The sequence below is a fragment of the Macaca nemestrina genome, chromosome X, assembly GCF_043159975.1.
Source record: "Macaca nemestrina isolate mMacNem1 chromosome X, mMacNem.hap1, whole genome shotgun sequence".
Classification (NCBI taxonomy): domain Eukaryota; kingdom Metazoa; phylum Chordata; class Mammalia; order Primates; family Cercopithecidae; genus Macaca; species Macaca nemestrina.
The window spans coordinates 128,721,481-128,749,038 of record NC_092145.1 but is presented as its reverse complement, the minus strand read 5'-3'; the positions used below and the strand labels follow the sequence as shown (position 1 = coordinate 128,749,038).

General features: G+C 35.2%; 1 protein-coding gene across 13 annotated transcripts in view; it reads right to left on the bottom strand.

The window, feature by feature from the left end:
* The window catches only part of LOC105490348 (dystrophin), a 2,266,916-nt gene that overhangs the window by 656,461 nt on the left and 1,582,897 nt on the right, over positions 1 to 27,558 (bottom strand). For all 13 annotated transcript variants that reach the window (XM_071089080.1, XM_071089088.1, XM_071089087.1 and 10 more), the window contains one exon: positions 8,174 to 8,406. In XM_071089080.1, coding sequence (XP_070945181.1) covers positions 8,174 to 8,406 — 233 coding nt within the window. The remainder of the gene's footprint in view (positions 1 to 8,173; positions 8,407 to 27,558) is intronic.

Here is a 27,558-nt window from a genome sequence, read left to right as displayed (position 1 = left end):
ACTTTGGGAGTCCAAGCAGGTGGATCACAAGGTCAGTTGTTCGAGACCAGTCTGGCCACCATAGTGAAACCCCATCTCTACTGAAAATACAAAAAATTAGCCGGGAGTGGTGATGAGTGCTTGTAAACAGAATTCTCTATTTATTTATTTATTTATTTGAGATAGAGTTTCACTCTTGTTGCCCAGGTTGGAGTGCAATGGTGTGATCTAGGCTCACTGCAACATCTGCCTCCCGGGTTCAAGCAATTCTCCTGCCTCAGCCTCCGGAGTAGCTGGGGTTACAGGCGTGTGCCACCAGGCTCGGCTAATTTTGTATTTTTAGTAGAGACAGGGTTTCTCCATGTTGGTCAGGCTGGTCTCAAACTCCCAATCTCAGGTGATCCTCCCGCCTCGGCCTCCCAAAGTGCTGAGATTACAGGCGTGAGCTACCATGCCCAGCCCAGAATTCTCTATTTAAACACAATGACAAACATAAACTTCCTTATCAGAATCCCATTGGTATTTTATGGAAAACACAGTACAGTGACTTTCATCAGAATTCATGTAAATATCCTGGATCAGTTTTGCTTGATAAGATTTTGACAGAAAAGTTTACAGTGAATTGAATTAAAATATAATAAGATATAAATTTCCATTCATAGGCTTTGAAATATGTAGTTTAGTATAGTTTATAAGTTTATATAGTTTCTTTAAGAAAAAAGCATATGGTATCATTTTCCATAAAAAGGTAATTAGGAGACTTAGAAAATATGATTTTGTATGTGTGTGTGTGTGTGTGTTTGCAACTCTATGACGTTTTTATTTAAGGGGGGGTTATTTCTGTTGTGACTAGAGAATATGAAATATGTAGTTTAGTATAGTTTATAAGTTTATATAGTTTCTTTAAGAAAAAAGCATATGGTATCATTTTCCATAAAAAGGTAATTAGGAGACTTAGAAAATATGATTTTGTATGTGTGTGTGTGTGTGTGTTTGCAACTCTATGACGTTTTTATTTAAGGGGGGGTTATTTCTGTTGTGACTAGAGAATATAAAATAAGTCACATTACTGACATTGACATATCTTTACATCCTTCAGTGAAGATAATAGTGGATTTGATCTCATTAGGTAAAGAAAGAAAATTATATAAATATGGATCAGTCATTCACATGGTCACAAGCTGTCTACCAGAGACATGTACATTGGTTGGAAGATAAAGCACAAAATTTGTAAATATCTTCAGCCAAACAGATTACAACATTAATTTCTTAATTGGTATTTCTTAAATGAGTTTGTGCAGAAATAAAATGATGAGATGAGAAGGGTTGGATTGTTGTTCGATGAAAAACAGAATAATCAATCTCCTCACCCTAATAATCAATCAACCCTCACCAATGGCTGTCACCCAACCTCGTGAAATCCACTGGATGCCCATGGAAATAAACCATGTTTACTTTGTTTTGTTATAATTTGGATGGAGAAATGAGATGTGTAAGAAGTTTAGGGGGGTGGCTGAGAAAATAGAAAAGAAGTAAGAACATTATCTATTCCCAAGAGGTCTGGGGGTCTGGGTTTGTGTTAGGACAATTACATTTACTAAGTGACTTTAGATCAATTAACTAAATTGTCTATAAGTCCTCTCATTTGTTGAATAAGAGAAACTATCTGTAATACCCACTTTCTGCTGGGTTCGTGACAATAGAATAAAACCAAAAACATTCTGTTTTGTATTACTTTTAGTTTAAATAGCCAATGCCACTTTACCTACACATTGTCCCATCAATTCTTCCAGGGCTACACTATACAAGTTGTTTAGTAGTCAGATTTTGACCGAATTTATTCAACAAGTTATAATCAGAATTATTCTGTAGCTAATTCAAATGCTTTTTGTGTATAGGCAGAGTTTTAAAAAATCATAATTTTTATTAAGTACTTTGACCTTAACAATAACAAAAATTAAATTCATTCAAATAATTATATCCCATTTAAATATACACTGTACCCACTAAAACTGCTCATTCAATCTTTAGATAATGAAATCTCCCAGGTAACAGTGCAATGTGTGGTTACAAATGAATCTTGAACAATGCTATTATCATCTTGTCCAGATTGGCCAATTTGTCTCAACCCCAGTCTGGAGAGGTCTTATTGGAGGATAAAATGCCTTTGCCAATTCAATTCTTTATTCAATACAAGTGCAGTGGTTGAGATTTTGTGGTGAATTACCCTGAACACCTGGCCAAACGGAATTGAAAAAAGACTACAATTGACTCAGTACAGGTCATCAGACACCAGTATTATGAAAAATAATATCATATGGCCATCTAAATTCTATTTGTTGATAGCAACACTAGTCTCCACTGCCGCAAACCTCTCTTCATATTTCCCCCTCCACCTCTCTCCCTCCTGTCTCCCTCCATCCCTCTTTCATTTCTTTTGTTTTTTCTCCCTCATACCCCTTTTTCCTGCTTGCCTTCCTCTCTTCCTTCCTTTTTCTCCCTTTCCTCCTCCTTCCTTCCCTTCCTTTCCTCCCTTCTTTGTTTTATCTTTCCTTTCCTTAAGGGTCTGATTTAATAATCACTCTCAGAGCAAAACCCAGGACATATTTTTCCCTTCATTTGATAGATTATGTCAACAAAGAAAACTGCTAATTATTGTCAAATATTGTTGTTTCAGAGCAATTTTACTTAAACGTGATGAAACAGAAAAAAGCATTTTTTAATCAGATTTCTCTGACACTAAGCTATAAAGTACAAATCATCCACTGCTATTAATTCACAATTCTAGAAATTAAACTTTGAACTTCATGTGTGTTTTACTTCTAAAGGCTTAATTTGCATATTTCACATCTCTATTCTTCTAAAAGGTAATGGTATGTTTTCTACTGTCTACAATGAAGCAGATTTGCTTAATTTTTTTAAATGGCTGTATTCTTAAAACTTAAAAAAATTAAAGTTGTAATTATAGCTTCCATTTTTTTACTGAATATAATTCACTTAGTAAAAATTATTTTTATTTCAACGTGGGAGCAGCTCACCATTTTCTAAAATAATACTTTAATCAAGCAATACATACTAAAGGAGACCATAAGCTTTTCACCAAATATGTTTTCTGAGTTCAAAGTCTAAAGCTAGTAAAAGGCTAGCTTACTTGAATGTCATGTCCTTATACCCTTTCTGTGGCAAATATTTCAATTTCTGTGTGTCTAAGGTTTGGTCTGAATCTCATAACTAACTTCGCCTTGAATCATAAAATGTCTTATTGCATTATCTTATCTAACTTCTGATGCTTTGGAATTATAAATTATAATCCTCACATTCCAATCTGTTCAATATGAAGTTTCCTTATCACATTGCATTCACATTATCCTTCAAGCTATCTACATTTACTGAGAACTAATTTTTGTACGTGTCATAATCAGACAAATTTATATTTGAGGTATTGGTATATGGATGGTCTTTATTTCAGGTCTACATGCTGCAAAGTTGAGTAGATGACCCTGTTGCTTTAGATCAGCTGTATCCAATATTTTGGCTTCCCTGGGCCACACTGGAAGAATTGTCCTGGGCCACACATAAAATACACTAACACTAATGACAACTGATGAGTGAAAAAAAAATCACAAAAAGTAATTAATGTTTTAAGAAAGTTTACAAATTTGTTTTGGGTCACATTCAAAGCCATCCTGGGCCGCATGTGACTCACAGGCCATGAGTTGAACAAGCTTGCTTTAGAACATAATAATTACCTCCTACAAATCTCCTTTATTTGCTCTGTCCTCCAACTTATTCCACATGTTCTTGACTGAGTTCAGTGGACAATTATTGTTTAGTGGTTGGTCAGAACCTTTTCCTTTTCTATTGTCAACAGACCCCAGTTGCTATTCGGGAGAATTGCCTTAACCTAATTTTGAGACTTTGGGAGGAGAGGGATTTAAATAAAATTTTCTGCTCTCTTCTAGCTCATGTATTAACATGTGACCCAAGCAAGGTGAACTGGATTCTCTTTTGAGACTTTAAAATTTGAAGAGAGTTACACACAGGATGGAGAAAAGAGAGTATCACAAACAGACTGGAATACTTCTTGCTAGCCGCATGCCCAGAAAGGCATGCTCAGATTCTTTCTCCTTTTGTAAGTTTTGTTCCATTGCCTTTGTGCTAATTACAGCACATTTACTTTCTGCCTGATTTAATCAGAGAATGATTTCTGTTGCTTGCATCCAGAGAGCTCTAACTGATAGGCAACTAAACTATATTTGATTTTATTTTCCTGTTTACAATCCTTTCAGGGTTGCCACTGCCTGTAGGCCATCATCAAAATTCCTCAGTCTGGCAACAAAGGATTCCCATTATTTAGCCCCAGTCCTCTCTATTCAACCTCATCAATTTCTTCTCATCATATACCCTTAACTTCAGCCATATGGAATCACAATTCCTATGACATACTCTGTTTTTTTCCACCTCAGTGAAAAGCACAGTCTGCTCCCTCTGCCTGGATTGTCCTTCTCGTTTTATCTAGCTAGGTAATTCCAACTCATTCTTTAATGCTTGGCTTAAGTTTTATCTTCTTCAGGAATATCTCACTAGCATCTGTTCTCTCTCCTGGCTTAGTTTTCCCCGAAGAAAGCCCCAACAGCATCACTCACACAATATCAGAGAAGTTGAAAACTATGAGGTTTAAGGGAGAGGATTATGGAACCAAACTGCTTGAGTTCATATCTCATCATTGTCTCTTTCTTCCTTGATCTCGGTCAGGTTATTATCCTTACTGTGCCTCTGTATTTACCTCACAGTGATGTTGTAAGCATTAAAGAATTCACATGAAGTACTTAGATCAATGACTAGCATATCATTAGTGCCAAGTATGTGTTAGCTATTATCCCAAAATTTATCTCTATCATAGTGTTATTATTTTCTTCCTTCAACCTCTTTTACCTGCACATTCTATGTTGTACAACTTTATATTTCCTAGGTACTTAGTGGCAGCTCAATAGAAGTTGGTTAAAATAATAAAAATGGATAGGTGTTAGTAAAGTTTTTTTTTCAGTTTATAAAGTCCTTTTGGAATTTTGCCTAATTTTTCACACATCAAACATTAACGTTGAGATTGCTTTATTTAAAACTTTACATAAAATTGATATTGATTTCCTGAAATTATAATAAAATCCTCCCCACACTTACTTCTCCTTCTTATTTCCCCTCTCACAGATATTTGTTTAATGATTATTTAGGGCCATTTTACTGACAATTTGGTGATTGAGGCAATAAAAGCCAAGAACTGACAATGTCTTTATTAATTATTTTTTAATATAAGTGGAAGAGACAGGCAAAGCATCCCACTATTCAGCAAGCAAGAGAAGGGAGATTAGATTTTTTATAAATATATATACATTATATATCATTATATATAATATGCTATATATAATATTTTAAAAATATTTTAATACTATATATAATTTATAAATCCTATATTTTTGTGTCTCAGAAATGGCTTTTGATTTTTTTCCCCTACATTATTATTATTTTTTTTTTCTGAGACGGAGTCTCACTCTGTCGCACAGGCTGGAGTACAATGGCGCAATCTCAGCTCAATGGAACCTCTGGTCAAGGATTCAAGTGATTCTCCTGCCTCAGCCTCCCTAGTAGCTGGGATTATAGGCACGTGCCACCACACCAGCTAATTTTTTTATTTGCATTAGAGATGTGGTTTTGCCATGTTGACCAGGCTGGTCTCAAACTCCTGACCTCAAGTGATCCATCTGCCTCAGCCTCCCAAAGCGCTGGGACTGCAGGCGTGAAAAATTGCACCTGGCCCTCTACGTTAGTTTTTGACCTATATTTAAAGACAATCTCTGCGAGGTGGCATGAAATTAGTAGTCCTTTCTGAAAAGGACAAATTTATTTAGAGAACTCTGGAGACTACTGAGCACATCAATGGCTTCCCTAAATGCAGGACCCGCAAACCTGTTACAAGGAAGTGTGGACTTTCTCTCCCAATCTATTATTAGGTAACTTCTGCAGGAAGCTATAATGTCAATGGTAGAATAGGGTACAGAAGTGGAAACAAGCTCTCATTTCCATATAGTTTTATGATGTGATATACAGTTTGCAAATACAAATGCCATCATTGGTTAGATTTCTAGAGTTCGTGGTGGAACCAAATATAATTACTAACATTTGTTCAATACTAGCAGTAAGCAGTAAGCAAGGCAAAGTGGGAAGCATTTTTCATGTACCAACAAACTTAATTCTGATAACAAACTGCAAGGCAGATAGTACAACTATCCACATTTTATAGATAGATAAACTTGGGCTCAGGGAGGCTGAATAACTTACTCAAGGTCACACAGCTTGGGAGCCCAGCTTTGAACCCAAACAATCTAACTTCAAAACCTGGGCTTTAAATGTTATAAAATATTGTTTCATTTGGTAAATAAAAGTCCTGGGAGTATTATATAACTCAATATGATATTGTGAAAGAGCATACCTCTTGTTTCTGTATGTATTGGTACATAGCAACTATAAAATGCTCAGCATAGTGTCTGACATAGACTACATCTACATTTACATACAAATTACTAAATAGTAATTGCAGTTACAGTTATTACTGCAGCAATAGTATGTATTACTTGTAGTATATGTGTTACTTGATACATGTACTGCCTGCAGTATATGTATCAAGTAATAACACTGGCTTAGGAATCAAATGGACTTGGATTTGAATCTTTGTTCTGCTACTTACTGGGAATTTGATATCTATGAGCCTCAGTTACGTTTTCTGAAAAATGTGGCTATAATTACTTTTTATAAAGCAAAAGTAAAACAAATTTTCATGTACATATATGTGGTATTTACATATATTTATATACATCCATATCCATAACTATATTGTGAATGTGAATGTGTATTCTGTGTGCTCTGTACTCAGAATAGGAAACCAAGATCCAGAGATGGCTTGACCACAGTCATCATTTGCAAATGGCACTGAATTCAGGTCTTCTGTATTCAAGCCCAAGGCCTTTAAATGCAGGTTGTTTACTATCAAATTACTTTATTCCTACTGAATTGCTGAAATTTATTTTACAAAGAAATTCCCCTCTGTCTGCCTCACTTCTTGTTTTTTCAAAAGGTAGTACTTTAATACCTAAATACCTTCAGCACAACTTCCTATTTCTTTAGAAAGACTTGAAAGCTGTTACAAGTGAAAAAACTTTAATGTATAACAATTCCAAAATTATTTTTCTTAACCATTCACATATATAAAAGATGTATAGTATATTTGATCTAGTTATGTAAACCATATTTACATAAATATATTCTAATGCTTCTAGTTGATGTCATAATTTTATCAAATGGATTACACTGAGGCTGAAAAATGAACTATTTGTATTAAAAACACGTTCATTTGAACATGGCATTGCGTAAATGCCAACATTAAGATCTAGGGTATTTTAAAATATCTTATGTTTTGTTACTTTTCTCTTTTTAATTTATATCTCTCTTTCAATAATCCTTATCACTGGAGGAGGAAAATTGGCACAGACCACTTAGAAGAGAGGATAATAATCAATTTCCAGACTATTATATTTGACTCTGCAATATGTTGGGCTGCATAGTGCCAAAACAAACAGTTTAAATGTAAATAGCTCCGTTGAGTGATTTATTTGGTATAAAACAGATTTTTTTTAAAATTTATTTATTATTATTATACTTTAAGTTGTAGGGTACATGTGCATAACGTGCAGGTTTGTTACATATGTATACTTGTGCCATGTTGCTGTGCTGCACCCATCAACTCGTCATTTACATCAGGTATAACTCCCAATGCAATCCCTCCCCCCTCCCCCCTCCCCATGATAGGCCCCGGTGTGTGATGTTCCCCTTCCTGAGTCCAAGTGGTATAAAACAGATTTTTAAAATACCAGGTTGTTTAGTAAATTTAACTCAGCCAACTATTCTTGTAAGGTTTCTGCTTTTTTTGTATATTTCCTTTTTAATGTATGGCTACTTTTGTTAATTGCATTAATTTATATCCTTGATTATACTTAAGCTGAACAGTGAGAGCAATGTGTGTTTGCTGAGAGAGAAACAGTTGCCTAAGAACTGGTGGGAAATGGTCTAGGAGAGTAAAGTGGTGGAAAATCTTCATTTTAAAGAAAAACTTCTGCCAACTTTTATCATTTTTTTCTCATACCTTCTGCTTGATGATCATCTCGTTGATATCCTCAAGGTCACCCACCATCACCCTCTGTGATTTTATAACTCGACCAAGCAGAGAAAGCCATTCGGTAAGTTCTGTCCAAGCCCGGTTGAAATCTGCCAGAGCAGGTACCTCCAACATCAAGGAAGATGGCATTTCTAGTTTGGAGATGGCAGTTTCCTTAGTAACCACAGGTTGTGTCACCAGAGTAACAGTCTGACTAGGAGCTAAAATATTTTGGGTTTTTTGCAAAAAGGAAAAAAGAAGAAAAAGAAAAATTAGAAACACAAGCTAAAGAGCCAATTCCAATAACAATAAGTCAAATTTAATTGAAGAGTAACAATTTGAGCCAAACTCTTATTCATGACATTCTATATCTTTTTCTAACAATGTGGATACTTTGTTCAGCAATACATGGTAGAAAATTAAAAGATTCAATCTTTTCATTAATATACATTTAACACTTTTTTAAAAAAATGATTTTGCTCATTCTCGTGCCTGGACAAGTAATTTAAGTTAAATAAGTCTTCTCAATAATAATAATATACATTGCAGAAGTGGTGAAGAAAACAAAAGTTTTCAGACCTTGCCAGGGGAATAAATTTTACTTATTTTTTTTCATTCAAGGGGAAAAAAAGGCAAAACAAGATGGGATAAGATCTTCTTTCTGACTTAAAATTCCCTTGAACAGGAAGTAAATTAATTCAGAGCTGGACCCTAGGGAAATCAAAGTCAATGAAATGTTCTTGTCTTAGCTCTGTATTTTATACTGGGAGCAGTTTATCATATTTTTTTTCTTTTTATTTCAAATTGTTAGTAAACTGGCTAGCAGCGAAGAAAAACCGAGATACAATATTTTCTTAAAAATGAGAGCTAGTTCTTCTATTTAGACATGAAACACTGTTTCAAAGTCGTTAAATAAATTGTAATATGAATAGTGTTGGACACTGTAGAGCAAGTCAGCCTATGATAATGGTTAAGATGTATAGTACTAGAATCAAAATGCTTGGTAGACAATCCTACTCTCTGCCTTAGGAACTCTGGGACCTTGGTTAAGCCACATAACCTCTCTAAGCTTCAGCTGTAACATTTGTTCAACACTAGCAGTAAGCAAGGCAAAGTGGGAAGCATTTTTCATATATTTACCTTAAAAGAGGAATAATAATAGGGTAAATGTCATAAGGGCAGTTGTGTAGATTCAATGAGTAGTACAAGCAACACATGTATGACAATGCCAGAAACAACAGCATAATCATCATCACAATAATATTATTACAGCACCTGACACTATAGTAGGTAATCAATAATGTTAGGTATTAATGTTTTTATAAACATTTGGCTAGTAAGAAACACAGTGATGAACAACTGTGGTGAAAAACTGGAGATAAGTCCCCAAAATGTGAAATACTTCGGGAGTAGTCAGTCAAAGGTCTCTGTGTGGCCCTATATTGATTGAAAAGGGCTGAACTTGCTGGTGTGAATTCATACTAAATACCAACACACAGCTGGGTTATCAGAGGTGAGTGGTGAGGGGAAGGAATACCTAATCAAGTTTATAGACAATGAACTCAGGAGCATAATATAACCAGAAGATTGGTGGCAAAATTATCGGACTATGTAGTTCGGAATAAAAGGTTTCAAGGAAAGCTGCAAAAGACATCTCAACAGGAGACTCAGAGTCATGGACAACTAGTGAACTATTCTAAGAACACTAAAAAAAAAATGAGACATTGAATTTTCATTCTGAGGTAGCCATTCATTAATTTTTATGGCCATGTAACTGTGTTTTTAAGGTTGTCTCCTCATTAGAGAAGAAGGTGAGTAGAATGGAAGAATGTTTCTTGTCTTTCAAGCTTCTCAGGGACACTAACAGTTTTCTGTGAATGAAGGCACTAATATTGATCAATGCAGACAGAAAAAAATAGTGTTTTAAGTATCAGATAGAATAAAGAAATTTATGTCAAGAAATAATGATTCAAAGGCAGTAACACTGAGGCGATAAAGAAAAAATTTTGTTTCTCAAAGCTATCTGACTACTCTGAGGCTCTTTCTAGAAAGAATTAAATGTAATGTAAAGAAAGAATAGCGTTTTGTGTCACAGTCCAGGAGAAGAAATCATGGAAGCAAACAAGATCTAGAAATCTTAAAAGGGATTCCAGGAAAAGAGCTAAATATCCAGAGAGGATGAAAAGAGAGCTAAATTAAAATATCACTGTAGGAACTAACTGCAGAACACCAGGCTGACTGGCAAATATGGATGGAGTGTTCCTAAAATAGATACACAATGTATACGGAGGCAATATACAGCAGTTTAGGAGGATTTCAAGCTTATGGGAAGTGTCAGAAAATGCTTTTTTAAAAAGTGACTTATTGAAAATTTGACCCTCAAATGAGAGCAGAAACAAGAGATTTTTTTTTTTTCTCCAGACTTACTTCTGACCATGAAAGAAGTACCTAATGAGGTGGAAATGATCATGTCACACTAAATTTCAATAGAGTGGAGGATGAGGAAGTAGAAAATTATCAGACTTCAACAAGCAGACCACTGTTTCCTGAAAAGCACGTTTGGAAAAAGACAGAAAAGAAGAAGGAAAGAAGGAAGGAAGTCAGGAAGTCAGGGAGGGAGGGAGGAAATAAGGAGGAAGGGAGGGTGTGAGGGAATCAATTGAAAAGCAAGGCAAGACAAGGCAGGAAGGCAGGAAGGCAGGAAGGCAGGAAGGCAGGAAGGCAGGAAGGAAGGAAGTCAGGAAGTCAGGAAGTCAAGCAGTCAGGGAAGGAAGGAGGAAGGAAGAGAGGGAGGGAGTCTATTGAAAAGCAAGACCAGGGCCTGAGACTCAAAAAGGGAGGATGGTTCATGATGACTAAATATGCCACTGGGATAATAAATTAGAGGACACATATTCAGAGGAAGATGGAGAGGTCTAGCAATGCAGCCATCTCTGCACCAGTCATGGGCAGATAATCTCATCTATAGACCCATCAGGCCAGTATTTCTGGTCTCCTCTTCTCCAGCATTTACCACCTGAAGAACATCTGTACACAGCTGGGAAAGGGAGGGGAAACCGTATCAGACTTTTTTACTGCTCTATCTCTTGCATCTTGCACATGTCCTGGAGTATAGGAGGTGCTCAATTGATTCCTTTTGAATCTAAAAAAAAAAAATCAATGTGCAGTAAGCTCTTTAGCGAACTTAGAGGTCTTCTACATACAATGAGTACCAAAATTTAACAACCACCCATTAGACTGGAAGAATGGAGGCTAGAACACAAAACCTGCCTAAGTTTTTACCAGTTAGGTGATTTTAGCTATTTTCACAAGAAGAAGATAAAGGAGGAAGACCCACTGCTTGGGGCAGACAATGAAAGATCAAATATTAAAGAGAGAAAATATAGCCAGTCAATTTATTCGCCCCCAACCCCACACACATACATTTTTTTCTTTTGAAGGGAGAAAAGCAGGAAATTGCTCTGAATCAGAAAGCAGGGTGTAGAATATTTAGGCTTTCTAGGACCAGATTGCTGTATTTGAATCCTTGCTCTATTTTTTTTTTTTTTGTAGCTGTGTAACTATAGTCAGATGACTTAACCTCTCTGAATCTCCATTTACTCCTCTGTAAAATGGCGATTATAACAGTACTTCCTTCATAGACAATTGGCCTTACTATTTCCTAAATAGACAGTCTTGGGAAAGTAATGTTCACTGACATTGGAGGCATCTTGAGCCAAGAAATTATACTATGCCTGCTACACTGAACATCTTGACCCTCAAGAGTTTTCACTTGTGTAACTATGAAAACAGTACCCATCTAATGGAATTGTGTCACGGATTTTATGACACGATACATGTAAGTCACCTCCTAGGATTGTTTTGACTGTAAGTACACTATGTGGACTTTTTTCTTCCTCTTTTCCCTGTGTTTCTCACACAATGGTTATTGGCTCCTCATGTTCTACATTCGTATGGGATTTTATGCTCTGTACTCTGAACCAGACTTGATACTCCAGCCTTACCTCTCTCCATTCTTTCCAGGCTCCTCCACACCCATGTGTATTCTGCATTCTCTCATGAGTACAGGCCATTTCAAACCTTGTGCCCTTTCATATGCTTTCTATACTTCTTGAAAACTTTTCTCTCCTGTTTCCAGACAAAAATCTCATTTTCTCTTTAAATGCCAACTCTAGATTTCTATGTTTTGGGGAGGATCAGAATAAGAAGTGTGTAACTAAAATATCTCTATGAGGAACAGAATTATACCTTTCTTGTGGGTCCTAAACACTTTTTAGTCTTTAGCATTTTCTTACTTAAATCTAGTTATCACTAGGAAAGACAAAATCTTGCACCACTATTAGGTTTTAGAGGATTTTGAAAGTGTCTAGAGGATAGCCGATAGTAGTTGAGAGTTGTTTTCTAAAGTCAGAAACTTTGGGTCTCAAGGAATATACTTTAAAACATAAAGTAGCAAGAGGCTAATCTTCATAGACCTCTCACACATTAGAGCCAATTCTGTTCAGAAAAACATTACTTAAAATATTTTATGTTTTCTAAAAAGACTTGCCTCTAGGTTCATGCATGCATATATTTTTTCATTTTTTAATCAAAGTGTTTTGAGGTCCTGAAAAAAATTATCTTTTTTTTTTTTTTTTTTCGAGATGGAGTATTGCTCTGTTGCCAGGCTGGAGTGCAGTGGTGTGATCTCAGCTCACTGCAACCTCTGCCTCACGGGTTCAAGCGATTCCCCTGCCTCAGCCTCCCAAGTATCTGGGACTGCAGGCATTTTCCACCATGCCCGGCTAATTTTTTGTATTTTAGTAGAGATGGAGTTTTGCCATGTTGGCCAGGATGGATTCAATCTCCTGACCTCGTGATCCGCCCACCTCGGCCTCCCAAAATGCTAGTATTATAGGCATGAGCCACCGCGCCTGGCCTATTTATCTCATTTTATTACACATATCACATTGATTCTTATTGCACTTTCAGATGCCTTTACCTCTAACACATATGAGGTTCCTTCTTTTCCACCATGTCATAGTATTAGAAATATATGCAAATCACCCTTTTCAGTGAAGTGTAGGCTGGTCAGATCTGTTACTGGTTTCGCAGAGTCTGAGTAACCTGTTCATAGTTCTAAGGGTCAGGCAGGGTCATATTGTTGTGCCAAGGATATTTCCTGTTAACTCGACATTTTAAAAGACTGAAAGAGGATTTGTTTTGCTAAGAGCGCCTGAACTCATAACCTAGAATGGGTAAAGAGTTAGGATATATAAACTATTACACAGAATTTTCAATGATGTTCTGGGCTGGGTCTCCAGTTGTCATCCCTAAGGAGCATGGGAAATGGCTTCCCCTCCAGCTGGTGGAAATCCTTTCCTCTGTACCCTATTTAACCTTAACTCCAAGTCTGATCATGCCTGGGTGTTCACCCCTTGCCTTATGCCCCTATTTTGGGTTACAAGAAGCTGGCTCTGGGATTCGCTGGCTCATATATCAGCCTCTCTAACCATCTCAGAGACTAAGGGTATTCTTCTCAAGTCCACCAGAGGAATTGTCCTTTCCTGCCTAGGGTCCTTACTGAAAATAGTCTTTCTGATGTTATGCTATGAAAGGTTCCTCCAGTAACAGATTTGGGTGGGTCTTGTTTGTGTTTTTGCTAAATCACCTTATGCCAGAAACCAGATGTATTACAATGTACAAAATTAAACTGTATATCTAGGTAGACAGATAGATACACACATTGTATGCAGGTGTGGGTGTGTGTAAAGAGAGACAGAGACAGAGCAAGAGAGAGAGAGGGCATCTGAATAGTCTGAGGACATACTGTGTAACATAATACCTTTCTCATGCATTCATTAGAAAATTAAAATGACTCTACTAAAACTGTGATTTTCCCTCCATAAGCAGACAGAAAATCAAGCTCAAAATAGCTGAAATGAATTGAGTTTGGTACACCAGAATGGTAGCATGAATAACGGTAGGTGTAATATACTATTGCAAACCACAGCTTTGCTCTGAGTATTTTGTTAATTAAAAGGTGTTGGCTTTAGGAAGGAACTCTTATTTTTTTCAAGTGTTTGAAGAACATTTCTCTAGTCTGAAAATTTAATTGGTTTCAGGAGTACATGATTAGTCAGACTAACAGCTTTACTTAGAGCTTTAAAGGGGCTACTAAATCTTTTAAAACAAACACACAATGTGTTTGGCATATTTCCTTTGAAGTATTCACACGTGGTTTTCCTGTAATTCACAGGTCTCCTTTGGTTGATAAGAAAGCAAGAAGCACATACTCTATTTCTAGCTTTATTGAATGTGGGTAACTTTTTTTGTTTGCTTTATTTTTATATTTGAAAAATCACTCAACTTACAAAATAAGTTATTGGACTCACATTAACAATTCTATGAGGGAATATCTAAAAAGTGCTGTTAAATATTCCCTTCCTCCTTATCATTCCATGTCAACAGAGGACAGCAACGTTATATGTGGTCAAATTGCATTACTATTTAATACTATGGGGAATAGGAAAGATTGTTAGCAACTTCCATTTACTAGTAGATAAAATAACTCTCCTCCATGTAAGCAATATTGGAGAATATTTTCTTTTTGAATATTTGAAAGGATGGCATGTGGATTAATGAATTACTTAAGAGTTCAAGAGAACTTCTTAAGAAAATTTGAAGTTATGTCTAGATTCAGAGAAAGAACAATCTATTGTGTAGGTAAGGAAGAATTTCACATCTTCCCTCTAAATATTTACAGTCTGCACATACAAGTTGGAAAATTAGAAACCAACACTATGAACACATAAACATTTATTTTTGTCTGCATTCTTTTCTGTCACTCTAAAGAGTAAATAAAATATATGACACATCTATCATCAATAATTCTCATTTTAGAAAAATAAATGCTTGCACTCTATATAGGCAAGGCCAGAGTACCGGAACTCAAGGATTCATGATTACTATTTGTATTTCTGGATTTCAGAAAAAAAAATGCTAAGTTTGGGAGCCATGGATTTTAAAAGTTTAATGGTGCTATTCACTTACATTTTAATAGATTATTTCTTGCTATTAAAAATATGATCCAAATAAATATTTGCTACTATTTATAAGTAAGATAAATTACCACCAACACTGCCATCACCCCCATCATTTACTCAGTGATTCTTATGTGCCAGGCAAGGTTCTTCATAAACCCTCTTTTATTTCACCTTTAACGAACAATCTTCAGGGTAGGTGTTATCATCTCCCTTTTACCAAGGTAACAAAACTTGTTCAGGATCTCACATTAACAAGTGATGTTTCCAAGACAATGTGCTTAACCACTGCACATATTTCTAAGAATCATAGGATATCAGGCATCTTTCTTACATGTCTCATTCAATATGCAATAATTGATAATCACTGAAATACTTCTGATTCTAAGAGCTATAGCTAATAATATATGGTACCCATGAAATATATCTAATATCCATTTTAATTTGGGAGAGAAGATTATTTGATATAGCTATAAAAATATGGATTGTAACAATCAAGCAAATCTAGCATCCACTCACAACTTAAATACTACCCTTGAGAAATATCTCCAACCTGACTTTAAACATATATCTTTCCTTCACTAATTTGAATAGAGAAATAATCATTGTCTTTTCCTGTTTTAGTTTGCATCATTTAAGTGCCCTTCTATAACTAACATTATATGAATTAATCTACATGCACTCAGTGAAAAGCAGGGTTTCTCAATCTCAGCACTATTAACAGTTTGTCCCAGATAATTCTTTGTCGTGAGTGGCTGTCCTGTGCATTGTAGGATCTGAATTGCTTGTCAGTATCCCTGGCCAGAGCTCCCTCCTAGATGTACAACCAAAAATGTCTCCTGACATTACCAAATTCCTCCTGAGGAAAGAAAAATTGCTTATGGTTGAGAATGTCTCAATTAAAAGAATTTTCCATCTCTCCCTATATACTCACCTCTCATATAGCTGCTTAGAATTTGTGCTGGACATCATTTATGCCTATCCAAGTTTGTTTTCTCTCATTTCTCAGAAGTAGAAATTAAGAGAAGTTGTTAGGGGCTTCTACTTTCCCACATGATACTGGGCAGGCACTGAAGAAACACTAAACAACAAACTTATGGCTGCCAATGAATAATAAACAATATGACACAGGAAGTGTCTTAATGACAAAAATGACAGCATCTCTGCCAGAGAGTAAATGTCCACAGATTCTCTTCTTGCATCTACACTTTTGTCAAGAGATATTCCAGATTCTCCCATCAAGAGCTGTAGTCTATTTCTCCACACCTTGAATATGGATTGGTCAAGTCACTTGTTTCGGCTAATGAGGTGTCAGCAAACATGACGTAAGCAGAAGTTTAAAAATGTTTGGGTGTTGGGCTATGCTTGGAACCCTTCCACCACTATGGAACTATGCTAGCCTGATGAATAATTACAGTCAAGTGATCCTGTCACCCACACTGTCTCAACTTATAACCAAAAAGTTATACCAGACATTTGAATGCCACATGTGGTCATCAACTACCAGCTGACCATGAGTGCATGAATGAGCACAGCTGAGTCTAGCAAAAGAATCACCTTGATGAACCAAACCCCAAGCAGAATCAAGAATCATGAGCTAAAAAAAAAAAAAAATAATGATTCTTATTTTAAGTCTCTACATTTGGGGTAGCTTGTTACACAGCAACAGATAGCTGATACAGCATCCATTTTAACCTATTAAACACTTGTACACAAAACATGATTTAAAATTCCCTTCCCATTACCACAGAAATTAAAAGAAAAATGCTTATCCAGCAGAGAGAACGCAGCTGGGAAAGAGAGAGTCTTTAAGTTAAAATGTGGAATGGAATTCCACAGAGAATGGAAGATTCACATAGTCAGTCTATAAGGCCAATAAATCAGGCAGTCAGCATTTGATAGGATATTTGAAGAAAGTAACAGTTTTAGCAGAAATTCACTATTAGTGCACGAAGAGCTTTGTATGTGAAAAAAGTAGAGTATGTAATAATAAGAGCCAAGGAGTAGGCAGCCAAGTGCAGAAGACGAGGGAAGAAAAAGCCAGATGAAACCATAATAAAGACCATGCTATTGATGAAGGGTGGTCATCAATTGCAAAACTGATATCGGAATAAAATCCATATAACCATTTGGGTATAACCAGCTAGAGAACATTGTGTAGTTCTTATTACAGAAAATACACTGCTATTCTACCAAAATTCTGAGCACCTTAAAAAATTCCTGAATTAAATCATTTATTCTGATTTAGGTTTGTTTATTCAATTTTTTAAAATAGAGCTCCTCCTACCTGAATGTTAGAGATGAGACTCTGCAGTGAAACCTAAGCAAAATGAGGTAAGTAGTGTTTTCTACAGAATTCAGTCTAAATATCTTATTTGTTTGGGAGAGCTACATTTTTACCTTAAGTAGCAAAATAATTAGCAATGTGTTTTGTAAGTTGTTATATAATGAATAAGATCCTCTACCATGTGTCAGGCCCTCACAAGCCTCATCCACCAGAGGAGATGGTAAACTATTTGATGTAATTATCAGAATCATCCTTTCCTTCCTCACAAAACCAAAGGTCTAACAAATAACAGAGTCTCAATCAAAATTTGTTGTTGTTTTCACAATTAGAATGAGGTGCAAGTTGCAGTGTACTAAGCAGAGTCCTCGGTGTAATCTCACTCTCTCTCTAAATATATATATGCATATGTATATACAGTCTAAATATATATATTTAGAGAGAGACAGGGAAGTTATACAAATTAATATAACAGAGTTATATAACTCTGATTTACAGTTTCCTCAGAGTTTCAATCTAGAACTTCATCAGGGAGAAAAAAGACAGAGGAACCATTAGTGAAATGTAAATGGAACAATATTAAATAGTCTTAAAATGTAGATAGACTCTTTTCTTTCGAATCAATTATAATATATTTGCACAAAATTTGGACAGCATAAAAATGCCGTTTTAGTCATTTTCTCCACTGGTTCTTCACCATACCACTCTGGTGTGGATAGGGAAAACATGATTACTATCAATTTATAGAACAGGAAACTAAATTCAGATAAATTAAAATACTTCTTCAAGATCAACATTTAGTAAATTAGATGAAAGGCTCTGAGCAATCTGTATTTTAAGAAGAAAGGCTCTGAGGTGAGTAATTAATAAGGAATTCATCAAAAACAATTAACTTGATTTAAAAATGGGCAAGGATTTAAATAGACATTTCTCCAAAGAAAATATATACACAGCCAACAAGCATCTGAAAAGATACTCAACATCATCAATCATCAGGGAAATGCAAATGAAAAATAAAAACCACAATGAGATATTACCTCACAACCATGAGGATGACCATGATCATAAACAGAAAATAACATATGTTGGCAAGGATGTGGAGAAATTGAAACACTTCTACATTGTTGCTGGGAATGTAAAAAGGTGTAGCCACTATGGAAAACAGTATGGAGGTTCTTCAAAAAATAAAAATGAAAATAGAATTATCATATAATCTAGCAATCCCATATCTGGGTGTACAGATGGGCCCCAACTTACTAAGGTCTAACCTGTAATTTTTGGACTTTACAATGGTGTGAAAGCGATATGTACTCATTAAGAAACCATACTTCAAATTTTGAATTTTGATCTTTTCTAGGGCTAGTAATACGCAATATGATACTCTCTTCTAGAAGATATTGGGTTGCAGCAGTAAGCCAAATCTTCCATTAAACCATGTCATCATGAGGATAAATAATTGATACTCTACAATGTACTGTGTGTTGCCAAATGATTTTGCCCAGATGTAGGTTAATCCACATGTTCTGATCATATTTAAAGTAGGCTAGGCTAAACTATGATGTTTGGTAGGTTAACTATATTAAATTAATTTTTGACATGATATTTTCAACTTACGGGCTGATTGGGATGTAATCCCAGTGTAAATCAATGAACATCTGTATATCCAAAAGAATTAAAAACAGTATCTAAAACAGATATTTGCACACTCATATTAACTGTGGCATTATTCACAATAGCCAAAAATTGAAGTAACTAAAAGGTCCATTGATTGATAAAATGGATTTAAAAATGTAGTATAGGACACAATGGAATATTACTCGGCCACAAAAAAGAAGGAAATCCTTTCATATGCTACAACATAGGTGTACCTTGAAGACATTATGCTAAGTGAAATAAGCCAGTCATAAAATGACAAATATTGCATGCTTCCATTTATATGATGTATCTAAAGTAGTCAAACTCTTTAGAAACAGAAAGTAGAATGGTCGTATTGCCAGTGCTGGGGTACAGGGAGCAATGGGAGCTCTTCAATGGGTTTGGAGTTTTGGATTTGAGAGATGAAAACATTCTAGAGATTTGTTGAATAACAATGTGCATATCTCATCTCTGACACCATATCTCTGGTCTATATACGTAATAGTTTGTTTTTAATACATAGAAGTAATATGATTTTTTCAGGCATTCAATAATAGAATATTTTTTAAAGTTAATTATAGGCCAGGTGCTGTGGCTCATTCCTGTACTCCCAGCACTTTGGGAGGCTGAGGTGGTGGCACACCTGAGGTCAGGAGTTCAAGGCCAACCTGACCATTATGGTGAAACCCTGTCTCTGCTAAAAGTACAAAATTAGCCAGGTGTGGTGGCGCATGCCTGTAATCCCAGTTACTTGGGAGGCGGAGGCAGGAGAATTGCTTGAACCTAGGAGGCGGAGGTTGCAGTGAGCCGAGATCATGCCATTGCACTCTAGCCTGGGAGACAAAGCAAGACTGGGTCTCAAAAAAGAAAAAAAAAAGTTAATTATGTATTGGTATCACATGTTACATAATTCAACTGAATGCTCTAACAAATGACACAAAGTATGCAGAGGATTGTTGGCATATTTATTGTTGAAGGGCTTATAAAGTAGTTTTACACTCCTTGGTTATATTTGAGTTTCAATTTATCCTCAGAGTTGCTGTTTCTTACATGAAATATGAACACTTCCTGTAACTAAAACACGAATGAGCTTGATAAATTCAAATGCTGAAGTCTTGAACTCTGTCTCCATAATGACCTTGGAAATGTAACTGCTATCTTAAGTTGGTTTGAAGTGACTGTGTTGAGCCAAACTTGGGTTTTAAAGTTCTGGGCCAGTAAACATGTTATGAATTGCAGGTATGGAAAACACACTAACTGAAATAGTGAAAGTAGCTACATCAAAATCAATTTATGTTTTTATTTAACTTGTAGAAAAGCACACTATGCCCAGAAGTGCAATAACTACCAACCATACCAAAGAAAGCAAAATCAAGGGAAGAAAAAAAGGTAACATTTATGTAGGAAAAATTGCTTGTTACAAGCACAAAATTAAAAATTTGGAGTTTGTTTCTTTAAGACATCCCTGCCAAACCATCTCAAATTCTTTTTGAAAGTATGAATGGTAATCATAAATAAAACATATCGTTTCAGTGGTTTTAAATCATGCTATTGAAATAACAATGTTCCTCAGAGCATTAGCGTGACAGTTTTGAAGCACATACTTCCTATTGTCTTGGACTTGAATCTCATTGCCTTAATCCTTTTGATGAATGGGTTTAAAATTAAGACTGCAAAGAGCACATGGAAAAGCTGTGAGCCCACAGTAAATGGTTTCTGAAGTAGAAACATATCCAACTTTGTTTATTCAAAAAGATCTGTGAAGCTGTATTGTTACAGAGTAGCTTCATTCTGAACTTATTTTTGCTGCTTACAAAGGGGAAATCCCATCAAATCAAGGCTAAGATAATTCCTTTTTAAACAATCAGTAAATCATATTTAAACCTTGTTTACACTAGCACTTTTTCCATGATGGCGTTGTTTTACATAAAATACGTGCTTTCAATCTTGTTAAATTTGTCAGGACTCATTTTGTGGCCTAACATGTGATCTACCCTGAAGAATTGTTTCTTGTGCACTTGATAAGAATGTGTATTCTCCTGCTGTTAGATGAGATGTACTGTATATGTCTGTTAGGTCTATTTGATCTAACGCATAAAGTCCAATGCATTCTTATTGATTTTTTAACGTGGATTTTCTGTCTATTGTTGAATTTGGGGTAGAAGTCCCCTACTATTCTTGTATTGTAGTTTATCTCTTTGTCTTTATCACTTTATATTTGCTTTATATATTTAGGTACTCTAATGTTGGGTGCATATATATTTACAATTGTTATACCTTTTTGATGAATTGATCCTTTTATCATTATTTAATGACCTCCTTTGTGTCTTTTTAGTTTTTGATTTTAAAGCCTATTTTGTCTGGTAGAAGTATGGCTATCCCCATTCTCTTCTGGTTTCCATTTGCATGGAAACCAAAATATCTTTTTATATCTCTTCTATTTCAGTCAACATGTGTCCTAAAAGGTGAGGTGAGTCTCTTATGGGCAGCATGTAGCTGAGTCTTGTTGTTTTAATCCATTTGGCCACTCTATCTTTAGACTGGTGAATTTAATCCATTTACATTCAAAGTAATTATTGATAGGTAGGAATTTACTACTGCCATTTAAAAAGTTGTTTTCTAATTGTTTTGTAGATACTTTGTCCTATGTGCCTTTTTTGTTGTCTTCTTTTATGGTTTGATGGTTTTGTTTAACAGTATACTTTGATTCCTTACTTTTTACCTTTTGTATATCTACCATAGGTTTTTGCTCTGCTTTTGCTACTATAGGTTTTTGCTTTTCTTTACATCTTATATAAGGGTATTTTTAAACTGGTAATAACTTAACTTTGATTGCATACAAAACTCTACACGTTTACTTCCCTAATTCACATTTTGTAATTTCAGTGTCACAACCTATATCTTCTCTATAATTTGTCTCTTTTAACCGATTATTGTAGCTATAAGCACGTTGGAATGTGAGAGTTCTTTTTTGTAGAGATCACACAAATTTTACTTTTAAAATATTTCTTGAAAATAAATTTTTCAATAAAGTTATATTTAAGATTCAACTATTCCAAGGTAAAGTTAATTACAAAGTCCAGAATGGAAAATCATGCTATTTTTTTCATTAGTAGAAAAATAATAATCCTTAAAAATGATGTTTCCTTTTTCCCAAGATACGTAGGTAAGAACTAAAAGTAAAATGTATTTCCTCTACTGTTAAATTACAATCTATATTAATCCATTATTTTCAAACTAAAAGATATGAAGGGAGAAAATTTTTATCAAGTTATATGTTACAAAATCTCTAGCTTATTGCATTAAATTAAACCACATAAAAGAAATAATAAACCTAACTGAAACAACATTAATTCCTATTTAGGGTTTATCAAACTACAGAAAACAGAAAGAAAAGGAATTATACATCTTGAGAAACATTACTACTAAATACTGGTGGAAACTATATATGTGCATAGTTTTGAATTGGCAAAATTATTCCTTTTTGCCCTGTAATATGGTGGAAAGAATGAAAAAAAAGTCACTAAAGCTCTGTTTCCTACTTTTGTACTAACTCAAAGACATGATTATGCTATACTTAATAACTATTTCTACTTAAAATTTGTTAATCACTGTGATTTTAACACCTAATGTATATTTTCTGTGGAATACAAGAATGTGAACAGAGGCAAACAGCTAGGTAGAAAGACCAATTTCCAAAGAGAAAGTAGGTTCAATTTACTATTGGGGGCCTCATGTTCCCATTCAATCTGACGTAAAAATGGAATTGAAGGGCATATGGATTGAAGTTATCAGAGACTGTATTGCTAAAATGGATAATCTTCCCCTATTGACAATGGGGGCCTGTGGCTACCAAAATTAGGTAACTTGAATAGATAAAACCATAACAAGTTCAGATTCTTTCATGCATCTATTTTCAAAAATGATATTTTGGTGATTAATGAATCAGATTTATTATGATGATAAAAATGAGTAAGTAAATTATTTATAAAAATGTAAGCTATCAAAAACTTAGTTTTCAGTGCCCTGAAAATATATGTTATAGTAACTTCTGAAGATCTTCAGGAAGGTTAATTTATACTGTACATTCTAAGCCATAGATGTTACATCTGGTAATGTTAAGTTGGGAAGGGATTTATCTGGGAAAACACCAACATTTATCAACTAAACCAAGGCACAAAAGGTTGAATGGCTTGCCCAAAACCCCCAGACCATAGCCAACGAGAGACCAAATGAAGACTAGATCCCAGGCTTATTAATTCCCAATCCAGTGATCTTTTAACAGTGCCTGGTTTACAATATCATGAGCATGCCCCTGAAATATTAAAAATGTTACATGTCTCTGTATAATAACTTTATATCTAGCATGCATAGGTTGAGAAAAATATCAACTTATTATGAATTCAGTAATATTGTAATATGATTTTCCATTTTATTAATTGCAGTAGCATTTATGTCACTTTAAGAATGTCTACTACATGTTTGTGGGTGATGCATCACTCATTTGATTCACAGACAACACTTGAGGTGGTTGTGGATTTGAGAATTTCTTTCAATGGTCCTGGGAAATTTTAACTATGTCCAGCACACAGGTTGAGAACTTCTATAATGTTGGTCTCTGCCTTACAACATTGCTCTTACCAAATATCTTTAAAAGTCATATTCCTTACTCTTACAGTTGATTTCAGTTTCAGTGTTGCCAAACAATGATATCTCAATCATTTGACAATGGGTTGTGTAATAGATATAAAATATCTAAATTTTCTAAATAGTTTATTATTTTTTTATAAATTAGAACGAACTAAAGGTTGTCAATATAAGAGTACTCCCACATTCCAATGTGCTTTTCTGAGTGAGAGTGCACAGTCAGAACTAGTGTGCTTGAATTTTGCTATTTAACTGCACTCACCTTTACGTATCTGTAGCCTCTAATATGAATATCTTCAGGCAAGTACGTGAATATTGCCAACATCTGTGATGATATCAGTAGTATAGGGATGGGGGGAAAACAAAGGTTGAAAAATGCCATAGGACCATATCCAATACCTGAATTATCTTCCACTTTACTTACAGAAAGTGATTTCCCACTGCTTACCCCAAAAGTACAAATCATGTCAAACTAGCCAGTCTCTTTATGTAATACCCAATATGCTTTCATTCTTTACAAAATAAATTTATCCTTGTTGTTTCTTAGACTTAAGTGTTTTTTGCACCTGTTTCATTCCTTGCTAATCTCTATGATCACACTCTTCTGTGAAGTCTTTGTTGACAATTCTAGCTACCCCATATAGTCCTCTCTCCAAACTCCTATGTTGATTTCAGTCTTATGTAAAGAGTCTCTGAGTCTTTGATCACATATTTCTTTATATTATTATTATTTGCTATCTCAGTTGTAAAATTCTAGAATTGGAAGGAAATTATGGAAATTCCAATGCTGAACTTTAAAATCTGTCTCCTTTGAGCATTGTAAATCTTAGACCGAAATGCTTTACATATAATTCAGTAGATGTTTAATACTCTCAAGAGGTATGTCTAAGAGTCTTTGCAAATCAAAAAGCAGATTTATATGATCTGATAGGCTTACTTAGGAGTGAAAGGATTCATCCCTGCCCAATAGTTTCCCAGTACATGAAATTAGTACTGGAGGCCTTCCTTACATATTAGAACCATCCAATTACCCAATAGGATAAATGCTATTAAACACATTAGAAATCACTACATATCATGGACCTTTAGAAAACAATTTTCTATCACTTCATATGAATTGTTTAAGCTTAGGACAATGTTTTGCCATTTCCTGTTTAAATGTTGCATCTCATTTTAAAAATTATTTCTTAGTATATCACATCATTCTGATTATCTGCACTAAAGCAAAATCTTCCAAACATAAACGAGTTTTTAAAATATGTTCTACCATTAGAAATTAGCATGACTATTGCATTTTTATTTAATATATTTTCCAAAAGGAAATAATGGGTTCATGAATGAGAAAGCTTTTCTGTTGTGTCTTTGATAATCTGAATTTAGTCTAACAGAATAGCTTTCATTTAAGTATTATTACCGAATAATTACTAACTTAGTAAAGGGTTTATACTTACTTCGTAACGAAGCAGGATATTTCCCTGACCCCTTTGTGGGACTCACAACAGGGATGCCTTATTTACTTAGCCCACCACTCTCAACTCCTCACTGGAGGGAGTGTGCAAGCAAATGAGGTGGGAACTGGAGTGCATGAGCGCTGAAGCAGCATCTAGTGGAGGTGTCTGTGACCCCTGAAGCCCCAGAGGGTGTGTTACAGTGCTCTGTTAGCTCTGCCATCCACGGACAGCTTAGGTATTAACAGCTCAGTGGGCCCTTTGTCTTTTCGCACAAGGCAGCTGCCCTCCACCAGCAAGGGCAAAGGGCCTTTTGTATTCACAGTTGTGGCTCCTGAGCTCTTATCCAGCATCTAGGAAAAATGAGGTCACATGAACAAATTGAAGGATTGTAAATGTTAGGGATTGTACTGCCGATGAAAGTGGCTCTCAGCAGGAAGGGGAGCTGAAAAGGGGATGGGGGTGGCAAGTAATCTTCCCCTGAAGTCCAGCCAGATTCTTCTCTAAAGTTACGCTATCTAGTTGTCCCTCTGAAGTCAAGCTGCTTCTCTCTAATGTCCAGCTGTAGTTCTGTCTACCAGCTGAGTCTGGGGTTTTTATAGGCACAGGATGGGGTGGGGTAGGGCCATGGGTGTTTTAGAAAAAGGCAACATTCGAGCAGGAAAACTGGGATATAAGTTCTCACTTTGAGCTGCAGTTTCAGACTTTTGGACTTGAGGGTGGGGTTTTTACAGGGGACCCACCCTTTTTTGCCTAGAGCTTCTCTACCTCCTGCCCGTATCAGTACGAGAGTTGTGTAAATGCATATATTGGTACAGGTGCTCCTCAACGTACAATGGGATTATTTCCTGATAAACCCATCATAAGTTGAAAACATCATAAATGGAAAAACCCATCATAAGTTGAAAGCATCATAAATTGAAAAATGCATTTAATACATCTAACCTACTGAACATCATTGCTTAGCCTAGCCTACCTTCAACATGCTCAGAACACTTACATTAGCCTATAGCTGGGCAAAATCATCAAACACAAAGCCTATTTTATGAAAGGTGTTGAATATCTCATGTAATTTATTGAATATTGTATTGAACATGAAAAGCAGAACAGTTGTATGAGTACTTGAAGTATGATTTCTACTGAGTGCATATTACTTTCATACCATCATAAAATAAAAAAATCCTAAGTCAAACCACTGTAAATCAAAACATTTTTAAGTTGGGATCCTCTGTGTATTTCTTTATTTCTCAGGCCCTTCAAAAAAGGAGATAACTGAAGCATACTTATTTTTATTAAACAGTGAACACATTTGCTAACAAAGGAAAATTATATTCAGAGAAATCAGCACCTGCCCTTGTATTACACAGAAAGTGCTAAAAGCTTTACTCTTTAGAGTTAAATGCTAAGAAATTTAGATTGGTATAGGTTACATACGAGTTTTCCTGACAATTCCATATTTTGAAAAAAAATTCTAATATTGTATTATCTGAGACTATAGCATAGTTGGACTGGTTTAGACTAAAACTAGGGTAAGGGAAGTAGTGTTAAAATTGATTGAAGATTATAGTATATGTCTAAAATCTTGGGCATCATTAATAAAGCTTACTCTACTTGGACTTATTGCTCTATTCATATCCTTTCTGAAAGATAAACTACCTCAAAATTCAGGACCCAATAGTAATATACTATTATTGCAGAGTTGCCGTGAAACATTCCTGGGGCTGTGATCAGGATGATTAAGAGTAGCACTAAATGCTGAAAAGTGGATGTGATCAGGGAATGGCTTAGTTGTTTGCCAGTGTAAAAAATAACTTGATATTAACATTAAGCAGCAGCTGAAGAATCTTTTAATAGTTTAGGCGCTTTTTCTAAATCCTTCAGTTATGCTTCACCAATTAAATTATTAAGAACCTCTGATCTAGCTATTTCATATTTTAGATGTGAGTGAAGATGTTTTGAAATCATTTTCATTATTCATGGTTTCTTGTTTTTCAAAATTAAACGTAGAGGATGCTGAGATAATCTCTTTTTATTAGGTCTGCAGAAACCAAGAATACACCAAACGCTGAATAGCTGCATGGAAGCATCACTTTCCTTGACAATATTGTATTATGATAAACTAGTTTTCCCCCCTCACCTTTTTTTTTTAGTTGAGCTATATAGATTCCAGTAAATGTTGTTAAACCAATTGTTTAAAAAATGGCCACAGGCTTCTACTGACCTTTAGATGTAGGCCAAGATATGATTGCGTCAAAGATCAAGATAAGGATCAGACATGAAATTTAGGAAGAGCCTCCCTATGTGAATGACTAAATTGTATATGATTAACTTTTCTAA